The 15,379-nt window shown below is 47.6% G+C and overlaps 1 protein-coding gene across 5 annotated transcripts in view; it reads left to right on the top strand.

Moving 5' to 3' along the window:
• The window catches only part of LOC117880237 (TGF-beta-activated kinase 1 and MAP3K7-binding protein 1), a 52,775-nt gene extending 37,818 nt beyond the window's left edge, over positions 1 to 14,957 (top strand). The window contains exons 4-14 of one of the 5 annotated variants that reach the window (XR_004646500.1): positions 1,092 to 1,228; positions 1,434 to 1,587; positions 3,905 to 3,991; positions 4,241 to 4,379; positions 4,846 to 4,992; positions 7,004 to 7,115; positions 7,240 to 7,384; positions 7,761 to 7,983; positions 8,331 to 8,487; positions 9,272 to 9,545; positions 12,830 to 14,957. Coding sequence is in view for 3 of the 5 variants with exons in the window: in XM_034776237.1 (XP_034632128.1) it covers positions 399 to 506; positions 1,092 to 1,228; positions 1,434 to 1,587; positions 3,905 to 3,991; positions 4,241 to 4,379; positions 4,846 to 4,992; positions 7,004 to 7,115; positions 7,240 to 7,384; positions 7,761 to 7,983; positions 8,331 to 8,487; positions 9,272 to 9,479 (1,617 nt within the window). In the remaining 2 variants the exon portion in view is untranslated. Of the gene's footprint in view, positions 1 to 330; positions 507 to 1,091; positions 1,229 to 1,433; positions 1,588 to 3,904; positions 3,992 to 4,240; positions 4,380 to 4,845; positions 4,993 to 7,003; positions 7,116 to 7,239; positions 7,385 to 7,760; positions 7,984 to 8,330; positions 8,488 to 9,271; positions 9,940 to 12,829 lie in introns of those variants that run through there. The other 4 variants (XM_034776237.1, XR_004646501.1, XM_034776208.1 and 1 more) reach the window with 4 other exon arrangements.
• Positions 14,958 to 15,379: the final 422 nt, after the last annotated feature.

The following is a 15,379-nucleotide window of genomic DNA, read 5'->3' as shown; positions in this document are numbered from 1 at the left end:
GGGGGGTACAGGCTGGGGTTGGGGGGTTATGGGGGGTACAGGCAGGGGGTGAGGGGTAGGAGTGTCTATGGGGGTACAGGCTGGGGTTGGGAGGTTATGGGGGGCACAAGCAGGGGGTAGGAGTGTCTGTGGGGCACAGGCAGGGGCTGGGGGATTATGGGGGGCACAGGCAGGGCTGGGGGGTGGGAGTGTCTATGGGGGGCACAAGCAGGGGGGTGGGGGCTACCCCCTCTCCCCGCTGGGGGTGTGTGTGGAGAGAGCACAGGGAAGGAGTGGAGGAGGGGGGTGGCTGTTGGGTGTCTGAGGGGCACAGGGAGGGGGTGGGTGAAGGGGGTTATACTCTCTGCTGGATGACTGTGTGAGGGTCATAGGGAGGGGTGTGAGACCCCTCCCAACATATGAGTGGAGCGAGTGGGGGGGTGCCTGCATGCTCAGGGATGTGTGGTGTGTGCGCACCTAGACGCAGTGTCTTTCTCTTCAGGGAAGCAGATGTCCATAGGAGGCAGGTATGTGGGAAAGCTGATTTGGGAGGGGGCAGGTGTGCACTGTGTTTCGAAGGGATGATTTTGAGAAGTGACTGTGGAGCTGTCTGGAGGAAATATTTTCTGGGGGAAAAGTTGGCTGTGTGCAGAGTGGAGTGATTATGCCCCCAAGAATTCCTCACTATTTACCTTCACACCGTAGATTGTTTCATGTTCCTTTGCTGGCTGCAGTTGGATGTGTGCACCACAAAACCTGATCAGTCTGTTCCCCAAATTCACCTGTACTCCTTCCCTAAGAAGCATGAAAGATTACAGCAGGGTTCATGCGGGGCAGTTAATGCTCTGCGAGAGTGTGCATTCCAGTTCTGTTTCCTTGTTAGCAAGGGCTGGAGGTGCAGTTAGTGCTGCAGGCGGCTCAGCCTCAGAGGGGGAGAGTGGTGGTAAGTGATTTCACTGGGGCAGCAAGGAATAAGAGGTCACTGGGTGGGTTGCTGCATTCAGGACTGTGATGAAGTAGTGGATGGTGCTCCATCCTGTGCAGAACCCAGTGTCCCTAGTTTTGAACCAGTTGGGATTCTACATGGGCTCTTTCCTGTTTTTATTCCCCAGGAGCAGCAGCCAAGCTGGACAGATGACTTGCCCCTCTGCCAGCTGTCTGGGGTGGGCTCAGCTCCAAACCGTTCCTACAGTGCAGATGGTAAGGGGACAGAAAGCCACCCATGGGAGGATAATTGGCTGAAATTCAGGTAAGTGGGCTGCAGGTGGAGATAGAAGCTCACAGATGGAGAGGCAGGACAGAAGTGGTGTGTGGCTTTTTACAGTAGGGGTCGGAAATGGGGCAGAATTAGAGTGTACAAGACTTGTTAGGAGAGGCTCGTAGGGGTGCTATCCGTCCCTGTCGTTGTGCCTCACACCCGCCCTTAACCCCTCCACCCTGACCCTCTCTGGCAGGAGTGAGAACAACTACTACCTCTATGGGGTCTTCAATGGCTACGATGGCAACCGGGTCACCAACTTCGTGGGCCAGAGGCTCTCCGCGGAGCTGTTGCTGGGCCAGCTAAGTGCAGATCACAGTGATGCTGATGTGCGCCGGGTCCTGCTGCAGGTAATGGAATTCTGGCTGTGGAGACCCCATGCCTCCCCCTGCATCAACATCCCACTCCCCTTTTTGCCTCTGGGTAACAATGTCCTGGCTCTTAAAGGGCGGGGAGAAGATTGTGGACATCTGGCAGGAGCTGGGAGCGCACTTGGCTTGAGAATGTGGAACAGCAGTATTCATTTCATTTTTGCCTAGCCTTCCTCTGTCACTCTACTTCCCTTAGTGCAGTGTTAACAACTCTGCAGGAAGCTGCATTCAGTCTTTCTTGGACATAGGGACAGGTCAGCTTGAGAAGGGGATTATAAGGAGAAAGAGGTGACTGCAGAGATGGAAGGAACCTCAAACTATCATCAAATCCAGCCCCTTGCTCTGAAACTGGACCAATAAACCTAGACCACCCCTGACAGTTGTTTGTCTATCCTGTTTCTTAAAAACCTCCAACAGTGGAAATTCCACAACTTCTCCTGGAAGTCGATTCCAGAATTTAACTACCCTTTTAGTTAGAAAGTTTTTCCTAATATCTAATCTAAATCTTCATTGATGCTGATTAAGCCCCATTACTTCTTGTCCTACCTTCTGCTGACATGGAGATCAATTGATCACCATCCTTTTTGTAACAGCCCTTATTATATTTGAAGACTGTCATCAGGTCCCTGCCTCAGTCTTCTTTTTTCAAGACTAAATGGGGCCGTTTTTTTAATCGTTCCTCATAGGTCAAGTTTTCTAAACCTTTTATCACTTTTGTTGCTCTCTGGACTCTCTCCAATTCATCCTTATCTTTCTTAAAACGTGGTGCCCAGAATTGGACCCAGTACTCCAGCTGAGGCCTCAAGAATGTCGAGTAGAGCAGGACAGTTACCTCTCATGTCTTACATACAACACTCCTGTTAATACACCTCAGAATGATATTAGCTTTTTTGCAACTGCATCACATTGTTGGCTCATATTCAGTTTGTGGTCCACTATAGCCCAGGCCCTTTTCAGCTGTGTTACCCCCTAGCCAATTAGTACCCGTTTTGTGGTTGTGCATTTGATTTTTCCTTCCTAAGTGAAGTACTTTGCACTTGTCTTTATTTAATTTCATCTTGTTGATTTCAGACCAGTTCTCTAATTTGTCAAGGTCTTTTTGAATTCTAATCTTGTCCTCCAGTGTGCTTTCAATCCCTCCCAGCCCGGTGTCATCCACACATTTTACAAGCATACTCTCCACTCCATTATCCAAATCATTAATTAATATATTGACTAGTACCAGACCCAGGACTGACCCCTTTGGGACCCTGCTAGATACATTATCCCAGTTTGATAGCAAACAATTGATAACTACTCTTTTGAGTACAGTTTTTCAACCAGTTGGGCACCCACCTTATAGTGTTTTCATCTAGACTGCATTTTTCTTAGTTTTCTTATGAGAATGTCATGTGGGGCTGCGTCAAAAGCCTTACTAAAATCAAGATATATCACTCACGTCTACTGCTTCCACTATGCCAGTAATTCTGTCAAAGAAGGAAATTAGGTTGGACTGGGATGATTTGTTCTTGACAAATCCATGCTAGCTATTCTTTATAACCCTTTTATCCTCTAGGTGCTTACAAATTGATTATTTAGTCATTTGTTCCAGTATCTCTCCAGGTATTGAAATTAGGATGCCTGGTCTATAATTCCCTGGGTCCTCTTCATTCCCCTTTTTAAAGATACGTACTATGTTTACTGTTCTCCAGTACTCTGGGACTTCATCCCTCCTCTGGGAGTTCTTGAAAATAATTGCTAATGCTTCTGAGATTGCGTAGCTAGTTCCTTAAGTACCCAAGGATGAATGTAATCAGGCCCTGCCAACTTGAATACATTTAATTTATCTAACTATTCTTTAACCTTTTCTTTCCATATTTTGGCTTGTGTTCCTTCCCTCTGCTTGTTAATATTAATTGTGTTGAGTATCGGGTCACAATTGACCTTTTTTTTTTATGATAGTGAGTGAAGTGAAAACATTTAGGATGTGGGGAGATGGGATTGTGAAACCATTTCCTAAAGCAGCAGTAGATTTCTCTGGTCTCCTTGTGAGTTTAATTTTTCATTTCCTGCCCTTAACTGTTGCATAATATTCCTACGTGCTGTTACCCAGTTTCACCATTCCACTTCAAAGTGGTTGCACTTCACTGGTGGATGTAGTGATCCCTGTGTATATACAAGTCTATACATCAGTTTGTAAAGTTGTTGGGTAGTTTAAGTTTTTGTTAGGATGGAAGGTAAGCAGATATGAGATTGCTGTGTTTGCAAACAGCTGCTGTTAACTTGTCTCCTATTAATATTTCCTGACCCCTCCCAGGCTTTTGACGTGGCAGAAAGAAGTTTTCTGGAGTCCATTGATGATGCTTTGGCAGAGAAGGCCAGCCTTCAGTCCCAGCTGCCAGAGGTAATCTGACTTTAGTGAAGCGATGCATCCCTGCCCCCTCCAAATTGCTGGATGGGATTTGAAGCCTCTTGCCTCTAGCTCACTGGCCTCAGTCTGGCCCATGGGAGGCTGTAACTCAGGGGTTCTCAAACTCTGCACAAGACACAAGCTTAAAGATGGTCCCTGCCCTGAAGAGCTTACAGTGTCCCGTTGTGATTTTGATGCCATGGGTTGTATAAGTTTAAGCTCTCCCCTTATCCTGTGTTCTAGGGAGTACCCCCCCACCAGCTGCCTGCTCAGTTCCAGAAGATTGTGGAGAGACTGAAGGCCTTAGAGCGGGAGATCTCTGGAGGAGCTATGGCTGTTGTGGCTGTCATACTCAACAACAAGCTCTACATCGCCAATGTAGGTGTGTTCCTCTTCTGCACCTGCTCGATCTTGATATTTCTGAGGGTGGCTGCAGCTCTGGCAGAGTGAGGAGAACCTGAGCTTGGGGAACAATTGGATTGCTTCTTACATTGTGAGAAATGCACTCGAGTTAATTGGGGATGGCAGTGAAATCAAAATGGTCCAGAAGCTGGTTGCTGGGTCTGCGCCTCTCCAAAGGTTGGCTGATCTAATGTTTGTGACCAGAGACACATGGGAAAGGGGCTTCTGTATAGTAGTGCAGTTCCCTAGGGAAGAAAGGAACCGTCTATGTTTGCAGGCACTGGATTAGGGGTTGGTCCAGATTGTTTTGTATGAGGAGCTATTTGTAGGAGATTGCTGTGAAGGTTTGTGTGTTCTTCATTCCCTTCCCTCCCTTATTCCCCTTTCCTCCTATCATCCCTTCGGATTTTCTCCCTCTCTTCCACCTCTCCACCCTCTCTTTATAGTAACCAGGTCCTCACATGCTGCTCCCACCACAGGTACAAACCGTGCACTGCTGTGCAAGTCTACGGTGGACGGGTTGCAGGTGACACAGCTGAACGTGGACCACACCACGGAGAATGAGGATGAGCTCTTCCGCTTCTCCCAGTTGGGTAAGTGATGAGTCCCAGAAAGAGGGGAGCTGTGCTCAGTGGATCCAGAGATAGGCAGCCCTCCGGGATGATGAAAGAGCGGTCAGAGCTCGGTCCAGTTCCAATTCGTTCTGGTGTCTGCCTCACAAAACCCCCTTTCTCATTTGGCACTATTTTGGCCTTTTACTGTCAGTCAAGCAGAGAGGCCAAGGAATGAATGAGCCATGGTGACTGAATTCCCTTCTCACCCCAGAGTAGGTCCCGTCAGGGCTAGATTACATACCTTCATGAGGAATACTATAGAATTGAAGCTTGCACTGCTGCTGCCGCCTATGCTGTACCTGTTGTGGGGATAGAGAGGATTTTGTCTCAAGGGCTGTCAGTCCAGCACCTTACATCTTGTTCTCCAGAAGCACCTGGGAAGTAGCTATGAGCTGGGGGGGGCATTCTAGGTGGTGATATATGCAGCCAAACACCCCCAAAAAACAGTGGTAGCCTCAGGCTTATGGACTACACAGTCACATAAGGCTCCTTTTCCCCAGGACTCCATGCTATGCACTCTGCTGCTTGCACACCCAATCCCTTAGCCAGCCAGTGTATCCTTCTTGATTCTATCTGCAGTTACAGCCCACTGACACTAGAGGTGGATGTATCAGAAGTTTAACATTGTTCCTGATGCTCTCCCTTACTTGGTTAAGCTGCATTTTGGTTGTGCCTTCTGGTTTTACTGGCAATCGATCTCTAACTCCTAGCAGCCTTTATGCAACACTTGAGACTGACAGGCATATGTAAAGGCTGGAGCATATACACTGACTGGTTGGCAGACCAGGAGCCTCTTTGTACTGGTCTGTCAATCGCAAGAATCATCCATGCCAGGAGTCAGCAAGTGAACCACACTAAATGACTGAGTCAGTCTCAGCCTGCAGCAGATTTCAGGGCTGTGCCTTGCTATTGGGAGTAGATGTTGGACCGTCCATGTAGTGAATGTGATTGGAATCAGATGGGAGTCTGACCTGGACTCCTGCGTTCACCTTGGGGGGCGTGATAGTCACCCTCTAGAACTAATTTTTTCCAAAATTCTTTTGTGCCTGTTATCCGGTCATAATTAGGAACGTGGGAATTGCCAGTGCAGATCAGACTCTCAAGGTCTGCCTAGTCCAGAATTCTGTCTCTAATAGTAGTCACGACCTGATGAGTCAATGGAAGATGCTAGAACCTCCAGAATGGACAACTAACCTGCCCAGATGTGAAGTTCCTTCCTAACCACTGCTAGTTAGTGATTGGTTTATGTCCTGAAGCATAAGGGTTTATATTCCTATTCCTTCTAACTTTTTTTTCCATATAACTAATTGCCCGCTTGCTGCTCTGATCAGTGGGTTTTTTACCCTTTTCTCGGGAGCAGCTGATGCTAATGTAGGCACCTAATCTGTAAGAGGCATTGAATTTGCTTGTTCTCCTCACTCACTCAACTCCTGGCTTACAAAGATGGTGCAGTGGGGCTGAAGCCATCATACGGAGGTTGGGGGCTGGGGTGGCAGTCGCACATGGAGAGGCAGCTGGACAGAGACCCTTGCATCTTATTTCACATAAGACTCCCTTCTCTCCCCTTTTGCAGGGTGTACAGGCAACCTTGTCATAAAGTTCCACTGTGTTCCTGGAAATCCTGTACACCCAGCACTGCAGCTAGTAGTGGCTTTGGAACGGGATGTGGGCTTTTTGTCCCAGGGCCAACTGTCCAATTCACTGAATGTGTGTGTGTACGTGTACGTGTGCTCTCTTGCTCGTCTCTCAAGTTCCTGGAGCAACTGATGGGGGAAAGCTGTCTCCTGCAAAAACTGGGACAGGATGAGCTACTCTTCCTCCCTTCCCTGTTGAGTTCCTGGGGGTTTCCTGATGTCTCTTCATGTCCCTTAGTTTACCTTTGTGGTATCTTTAACTATGGGTGTTTCCTTTCTCCTTCCTCAGGATACAAGTGCAGGAACTTCAGCAAGTATATCAAAGAATCAATTAACTTTTTTTCTTTATTTGTCAGGTTTGGATGCAGGGAAAATAAAGCAAGTTGGAACTATCTGTGGGCAAGAGAGCACCCGGCGCATTGGGGATTACAAGGTCAAATATGGCTACACTGATATTGAACTGCTTAGGTTAGAAAAAGTTCAACTTTGTGGTCTTGCTCTCTCCCCAGCCCTGCTTTCTTCTGAACGCAGGTTCCCCCTTCCACCTGCCTGCGTCACTCTATTAAATACTAAATCAGCTTTCTCCATTCAGTGCTGCGAAATCTAAGCCCATCATATCAGAGCCTGAAATCCATGGAGGGCAGCCATTGGATGGGGTGACTGGCTTCCTGGTACTCATGTCAGAAGGGCTGTACAAAGCTCTGGAGGCGGCTCATGGGCCCGGGCAGGCCAATCAGGTGAGATCTTCCTGGCTGGAGGCATTCCCAAAGGTGTTAAATCATCCCATTGGTACCAGCTCCACTCACGCAAGCTGCCTTGCACTGATGTCCTGTTAGCGCCAGCATGGTTGGGTGCATCATCCCAGTCTGCAGTGGGGTGAGTGAGCGGTTCTGGCAGAGTGGTTTTTCCCAGCTGCTTTCCCTCTCTTGAAATGGAGCAGTCCATTGGGGCAGTGGGATGGTTCCAGACCACAAAGGTCAATTCAAGGTGGGACATTCAGGCCTCTCCAACTATCTGACTGGGTAGTTACCATAAGAACCTTTTATGCTGGATGGCTGGGTCAGAGTTCCCCCAGAATCCTCTCTTAAAGTCCTTTTCTCTCTCCATGGTCAGGAGATCGCAGCCATGATTGCCACAGAGTTTGCTAAGCAAACATCGCTGGATGCAGTGGCGCAGGCTGTGGTGGACCGGGTTAAGCGGATCCACTGTGACACTTTTGCCAGTGGTGGGGAACGATCCAAGTTCTGCCCCTGGCATGAAGACATGACACTGCTGGTGAGGAACTTTGGGTACCCGCTGGGCGAGATGAGCCAGCCCATGCTGACCCCGACACAAGGTATGGGAGGGGGAGAACAGGAAAAAGAGGGTGGGTGGAGTGGAGATTAGTACCCCTCTGTCCTGCCAACACTGACCTGATTGATTCCAGGGGAAGAAGCCTTCAGTGGAGATTTTGTTCCCCTCTACCTTAAGGGAATTGTGACTTCAGTACCAGGTGTCCAAGGTGTCCTTGCACAGTGTGATTCAGAGACTGGAGGGCACTGGAGAGAGCAACTGGGGACATATGGGATCTCGGTAGGCCAGGACATCCCTCTGGCAGTTGTGGGGAACTACTGACTCTGGGGTTTCCATGCACTCTCCCATGTCTCATGACAGCTGTTATGTTCCTTTTTCCCCCCTTCTCAGGAGGCCGTATCTATCCTGTCTCTGTGCCATACTCCAGTGCCCAGAGCACAAGCAAGACCAGCGTAACGCTGTCCCTTGTCATGCCTTCCCAAGGCCAGATGGTCAACGGTGCCCACAGCAGCTCCACCCTGGATGAAGCCACACCCACGCTCACTAAGTAAATGTCGTGTGCTGTTTCAGTACCAATTGTCCCTCCCTGCTTCTCGGTCGGTGCGATTTGGGTGGTGGAATAAATAGGATCCTTGGTGGACTGGGTGGTCTAGTAGTCAGCACCTGGGCAGTGGTAGGGGAGCCTGGGCTTGCCCACTCCATCAAGGGCCTCAGGTCATCCGGCTGGCCCATGGAGAGGCTGTGGCTGTGTGGGTCGCCTGGCTGGCTGGTGGATTGCACGCAGGAGAAAAGAAAAGAAGAATTGAATTTACGTCATATTTTTGTAAGGGGCATTTCTCCACCATGCAAGATCATGGTTGGCTTTGATTTCAGCGCCACCTTTGCCATAGGGTGGGGTGTACACCTCCTGCTGTGCCAGTAACTTTTTGGTTCCCACCTTCCAGTTGTTCCAGGAAGAGTGGAGCTGCCACATCTGCGTTGCAGTTCACACGGTGAAAAGCGCTTCTTGTTGTCAGACTCTGCTGTAGGGGCAAGGAAGGAAGTCTGATTTTCCCCCTCAGTTTTCTCTTACTCTGTCCTCCACCCCTCAGATGTTCCATGCGTCAGGCCTGTCATGATGAGGCAGCTCTCTTATCACCTGTGAATATCAGAGTGGATCTGAACATGTCTCTATAATGGTCCTGGAGGAGTGAGGGACTGCAGCTACGTGTGTGTGTTAGCCATGGGGAGGGTAATTTGATACGGTTAAGAGGCATTGGCATTTGATATGCACTAGGCATGGACAGATTAAAATGAACATGTCTGTGTTCTCTCCCTGCCCTTTTCTACAGTCAGAGCCCAACAGTGACTCTCCAGTCCACAAACACCCATACCCAGAGCAGCAGCTCGAGCTCAGATGGAGGCCTTTTCCGCTCCCGCCCCTCCCACTCACTCCAGCCAGATGAGGATGGACGTGTTGAGCCTTACGTGGACTTTGCAGAGTTCTACCGGCTTTGGAACATGGACCATGGTGAACAGGGAATATTGACAGTGTCCTGATGTAGGGAGAAGAGGGGTGCCTTGCAACCACCAGAAGCTCGCCCAGAGGAGCAAATGAAGACTGAGGTGAGAATGAAATAACTCCAGGTGGTGACCAGGTTCTGTCATGAGTTGTAACCTGGATCCAGGCTGTGATGAACCCTGGGCTTGGGTGCTGGTGCAACTGTCTCATCAACATGTGTGTGGCCTTTGCATTTCACCACCTTCTCTGGGAAACCCCATAAATATGGGAAGGGGTCACAAACTTATCCCTCACCACCAGTTTTATGGACAAAATCAGCAGGGAGGGCTCCGTTATGGCGAGGGCAAGAGCAGATGTCTGTACAGTGGCTGTACATTGTATGTATGTATACGCAGTCATTGTACATTGAAGTGCAGAAACCCTACGCTGTGATACCAGTGTTTAACTCCATAGAAGATACCTCTGTTTTGCAGAATAAATAACTTATAGCTACTGTCACCTGCGTGGCTTGCTGTGTTTTCTTTAGAGTGAATTTTAGTGCAGGTGAAAGGAAGGTGTTGGGATGACAGCCCGAGAGACTGAAACCTTCAGAACAGGTGAGACAGTCAGTAGCAGGCCAGCTTCTCCCTGCATGTGTCTCTTGGACCTTTTTGGGAAGGGCCCTTCTTAAGCAAGAGCGCAGGGATTTTAGTCTCCTTGGCTTCTGCAGTTATTGGACTTCCTGCTGTGACTGAGGTCAGAGCTTGAATAGTTTTAGCTGTAATGCAGAGACTTGCCCAATAGGAAATAAGACCTCTAGTTCACTTCTAGTGGACCGCTGACCAGCCGTTGGAGGTAATTACTGGCCTGAGCTTGTCAGGAACTGGTAACCTGAAAGGGAAAGGCGCTTTATCCCACTCGTAATTCCCTTCCCCATCCAGTCATACAGCTTGGGACTTCAAGTTAAAATGTAACTTCAGATCCTCAGAGAGGAGGTCTGGTCCACAGAGTGCTCTCGTAAAGCTCTCTTATTTCCCTACACATGCTTCTGTCTGCCTCCGGCAGACTCCAGAAATCAAAGAACCGTAGTTACAGAGGGCAGATTGTAGCACAATAAATTAGAAAATGAAATCTTGATGCTGGTCTCTTAGTAAAGGGACATGTGAGCCTGTCGGCGTCCTAGGAAACTTCTTATCATCAATATGAGAGACGCTGTGGCCTAGTGGATAGAGCAATGGACTAGCCCTCAGGAGACCTGAGTTCTGTTCCCAGTGTGGCCATGTCACTTCACCTCTCTTTTCCTCCATTTCCCCATCTGTAAAACAGGGATGTGATATTTACCTGCTTTGTAAAGTGCTGATGCAAAATGCTACATAAGAGGTAGCCTAAAAGTTTATTATTATTTGTATATAGTCCCCAAAGCGTGCGAGGTATTGTGCAGACTTTACCTTAGCAGTTGTGCACTGAAGATCTTACAAATGCAAATTTAGACAGAACAGACTGCTGCTGATAAACAGTGGGATGGACTGTGGGGTGGGGCAGTCAGAGCTGGCAAGAGCAAGAGGATGCTGTTACTTAATAATGTGTATGTTTTGAAAGATAAGCGGAGTCCAGGAATAGACTAACATGGGGGTGGAGTAGGGAGTGCTGCAGTGCAAGATTAGAGTTTATCATAAATATGTGGTCTGGACCAGACTAGCATAGAAAGCTGCATTTGATCTGAAAAGTACAAAAGAAATGCCCCGAACACACATGTGGGTGGCTCCCTATATGTGCCAAATACAGATGATGTTGGCTTTGCATGACACAACTTTGATTCATACTTGCTGTGTGGGTACTGGCTGCTAATTTTTCTTTCCAAAATATCATAGAAAAGTTCAATTATCTGCCCTTTTGGACTTCTCGGAAGGTTAGGGGTGCTGGGTATATCTGCCCATGCTGGAGAGGGGCCCCTTGTCAAATCCATTCAAACCTGACACGGAAATGGCATATGTTGGGTTGAGAGGGGGAATCCCTTTTAAGACAGGAGAGCAGTATAAGCCTGTGATGGGTTGGATCACAGAACCCCCCTTGGGAGCTGCCACCTGATGTGCCAAGACTACTTTTGCCCCTGCTTTCCTGCCCCATCAACCTAGGACTTCAGTACCCTGCCTGGTTTGAGCCAGACTCGCTAGCCTGCTGCAAACCCAGGTCCGAATCATGTCCCCTAACAGCTGTAGGTTTAGCTGAAAGCAGCTAACAGACGTGTTCCTGCCTTTAACACTCAAATGCCCAACTCCCAATGAGGTCTAAACCCAAATAAATCCGTTTTACCCTGTATAAAGCTTATACAGGGTAAACTCCTAAATTGTTCGCTCTTTATAACACTGATAGAGAGAGATGCACAGCTGTTTGCCCACCCAGATATTAACACATACTCTGGGTTAATTAATAAGAAAAAAGTGATTTTATTAAATACAGAAAGTAGGATTTAAGTGGTTCCAAGTAGTAACAGAGAGAACAAAGTAAGTTACCAAGCAAAATAGAACAAAACACGCAAATCTATGTCTAATCAAACTGAATACAGATAATCTCACCCTTCAGTAAGTTTTTTCCTCAGACTGGACACCTTCCAGGCCTGGGCACAGTTCTTTCCCTGGTACAGCTCTTGTTCCAGCTCAGGTGGTAGCTAGGGGATTTTTCATGATGGCTCCTCACTTTGTTCTGTTCCACCCATTTATATATATTTTGCATAAGGCAGGAATCCTTTGTCCCTCTGGGTCCCTACCCTCCTCCCCTTCTCAATGGAAAAGCACTAGTTAAAGATGGATTCCAGTTCAGGTGACATGATCACGTGTCACTGTAAGACCCCCAAGCCTTCATTTCTCCCAGCCTGCCTCACAGGAAGGCTTGCCTGCAAACAGAGCCATCCATAGTCAATTGTCCTGGTTGATGGGAGCCATCAAGGTTCCAAACCACCATTAATGACCCACACTTTGCATAATTACAATAGGCCCTCAGAGTTATATTTCATATTTCTAGTTTCAGATACAAGAATGATACATTTATACAAATAGGATGACCACACTCAGTAGATTATAAGCTTTGTAATGATACCTTACAAGAGACCTTTTGCATGAAGCGTATTCCAGTTACATTGTATTCACTCATTAGCATATTTTTATAAAATCATATAGAGTGCAACATCACAGAGCCTCTCTGAGGTTCAGTCTGTTGTTGGCTTGATGAGCCCTGGAGATGGAAGTCCTCTCCTTATCTGCAGAACAGCAAGTTTTCCCTACGTTGTACTCCCACCCCCCAACCTAGAGGAAATCACAGCCCATTCAGTCCTTGGTGTCTGAGGTATAGGTGACTGGGATATCTGTCATCCTAGAATCAGAACTGAGATCCTCACTTCGTTCCCCCATAGGCTATGGAACAGCTATCCAGTGAGAATGACCTGCCTCTACTGACATGGACTGAATTGGAGTCAGTGAAAGGTTCCCATCCCATCCTCAATTCCCTGCCCTGTATATTGATATCTGTATAAACAGGCCTTCCTAACCTACTTCGCACCCCCATCTATGCTTTTGGCTAATTTAGTCTGAGATCAGTTCCAATGGCAATATTCCAGCATCTGGCTATTTCAGAGAAAAGTTCAAGAATTACCAACACACTTAACAGAACATGCTAAACAAACATATCCTGCGGCCTAATTACTGATTTAGTGAATACAAGGAATGAAGTGGCCGTAGTGCAGTATGTGGATTCGCTAAGGTGTTCATAGAGAATCCCCACCCCAAAATAAAAACATGGAGAAAAGCTTACCCTCCTGAAAATTACTACAGTCTGGGTTAGAAGTTAAGTAATGAAAAGACTCCAAAGGAAGGGGAAGATGTGTGAATAGTACCACATTGACTACAATAGAAATCAGAAGTTAATATCTTCATTAGTGAGATGCAAGAAGATACGGAGTAAGCAGTGACCAAATTCCAAGTGATATCTTCTTTCCTGCCTGCACCCCCCTCCGGCCCCCCCAAAGAACAAAACAAAACAGCTAAGTAGCAGACATAGGAGGACAGAATCAAACGCTACAGCATGATCTGGAGAAACCCACAGAGACCTGCATGCAATGTGATGAAATTCAATGTCACTGAAAGCGTAAAGTCCCACGCAGGTGGAGAGCAAAGAAACAGTGCAGCTACCCAGCAGGGGACTGCTAGCTTCTCTCAAGCAAATTAAATGTTGAATATGCTGTGCAATTCTGGTGTGAAGAAAGCTGATACCCTTCTCCCGTGAGCAATCTCATGTATATGGGGTCTGTAATGTTGAATAGCCCTGTAACTGGACTTTAAATAAGAGTTGTAGACCTCGTCTCCAATATACAGTCACAAGGGCAGGAAAAGGGGTTACAAGGATCCGAGAAAGAGAGAGCCCTAAACATGCAATCTAAGGCAAATACTGCTGCAGGGAAGAGGTAAGATAACTGCAGTCTCTGAACCCCGTTAGGATGACAATATAAATCAAGAAAGGGGATTATTCCCACTCCCTTGTACAGATAGTAAGACAAGAAATGATCCAAGCTAAAGCAGCGTAGAGAGTATTCGGCAGTGTTGGATGCACTTCTTGCTCTTAGCTTCAATCTGTTCATAGCAGCATGCCTCTGCCAAACATACGTACAGTGAGATCACTTCTATATTGCACCCAGCTGCAGGCCAGGCTGGGTCCAAATATCAAGCAGAGACATGAAAGCGCTTTTTAACCCCTCAGCCATCTACTGAATATCCATCACCTCTATTCGTGTAAACTGAAGACTCTTCAAGCTTGCCTGAACTTGCATAGCAAGAGGGAAAAGATTTTTCATGTTTGTCTGCAGCTACCCGCCGTGGCCACGTGATCTCCTGAACCGAGTTGGGTCAGGTTTGGCCTGTATTCTAGTAGACTTCCAATGACGTGCCTGAGTCGAGTACAAAGTAGTGTTGGTGGCAGGTTTACTCATGTCAGTTCTCAACTAACGCTCCAAACGTAACATGAGAGGTGTCTGTTCTGTTGTCTTCTAGCCTGTCACACCCCTTGTGAAAGGGCACCAGCATGAGTCAGAGGCTCATGTAGCAGCCACTGACTTGTTTGAGCAAGCCTGGAATCCCAAACAAATATACAGAGAAGAGACGAGGTGTTCTTTTTGAGTACTCACGCCCAGCCATCTAAGGCCAAAATCAATATATAAGCAAACATGGAAACAATGCCTTTGCTTTGCGAAATGTAACTTTCTCATACTTCCCCAGAGTCTTATCTTCAGCTGATTTACTACTCTGGAAACCCAGGGTTTTCATTTGCTCCCAGACAGGGTGTCTAAACACATGGGGGAGGTATTTCCTGACCCCTCTAGCTAATAGGGCTGAAGAAAATACTTCCTGCTCAGACCACTCAAAGCCTCCATTGGTTTGCATGGTTATTCCTCCTTAGGCTAGGTCTACACTGCGGGGGATCGATTTAATATACGCAAATTCGCATAGCTGAATTTGATGTATCCGATCCGACTTACCCCGCTGTGAGGATGGCGGCAAATCGACCGCCGCGGGTCCCCCGTCGACGGCGCTTACTCCTACCTGGGCTGGTGGAGTACACTCGTCGATTCGGGGATTGATTGTCGTGTCCCGACGAGAGGCGATAATTCGATCCCCGAGAGATTGATTTCTACCCGCCGATCCAGGTGGGTAGTGAAGACAAGCCCTTAGAGGAGTACGTTTGCAAGCTACTCTGTATAAGGGAGAGAATTGCCCAGATCTGTCCCTCAGACTATTCCTTACCACCAGTTTGTCGTCCTCCCCAGTGTGCTAAGCCTCAAAATGAGAGGTTACGTTAGAGGGCAAGCTACATATAACAAGCAAAGAAGCAGCCAGTGTAGCTCCAAGTCTTTCAACTTAGACTAACAAACATGTTAATGAAGGGGGCAATACACCTTTTAAAAATCTATTTT

This window comes from Trachemys scripta, chromosome 1, assembly GCF_013100865.1.
Source record: "Trachemys scripta elegans isolate TJP31775 chromosome 1, CAS_Tse_1.0, whole genome shotgun sequence".
NCBI classification, from domain to species: domain Eukaryota; kingdom Metazoa; phylum Chordata; order Testudines; family Emydidae; genus Trachemys; species Trachemys scripta.
Note: the sequence above shows the minus strand (reverse complement) of the source record. Positions and strands in the feature narration are given on the sequence as shown.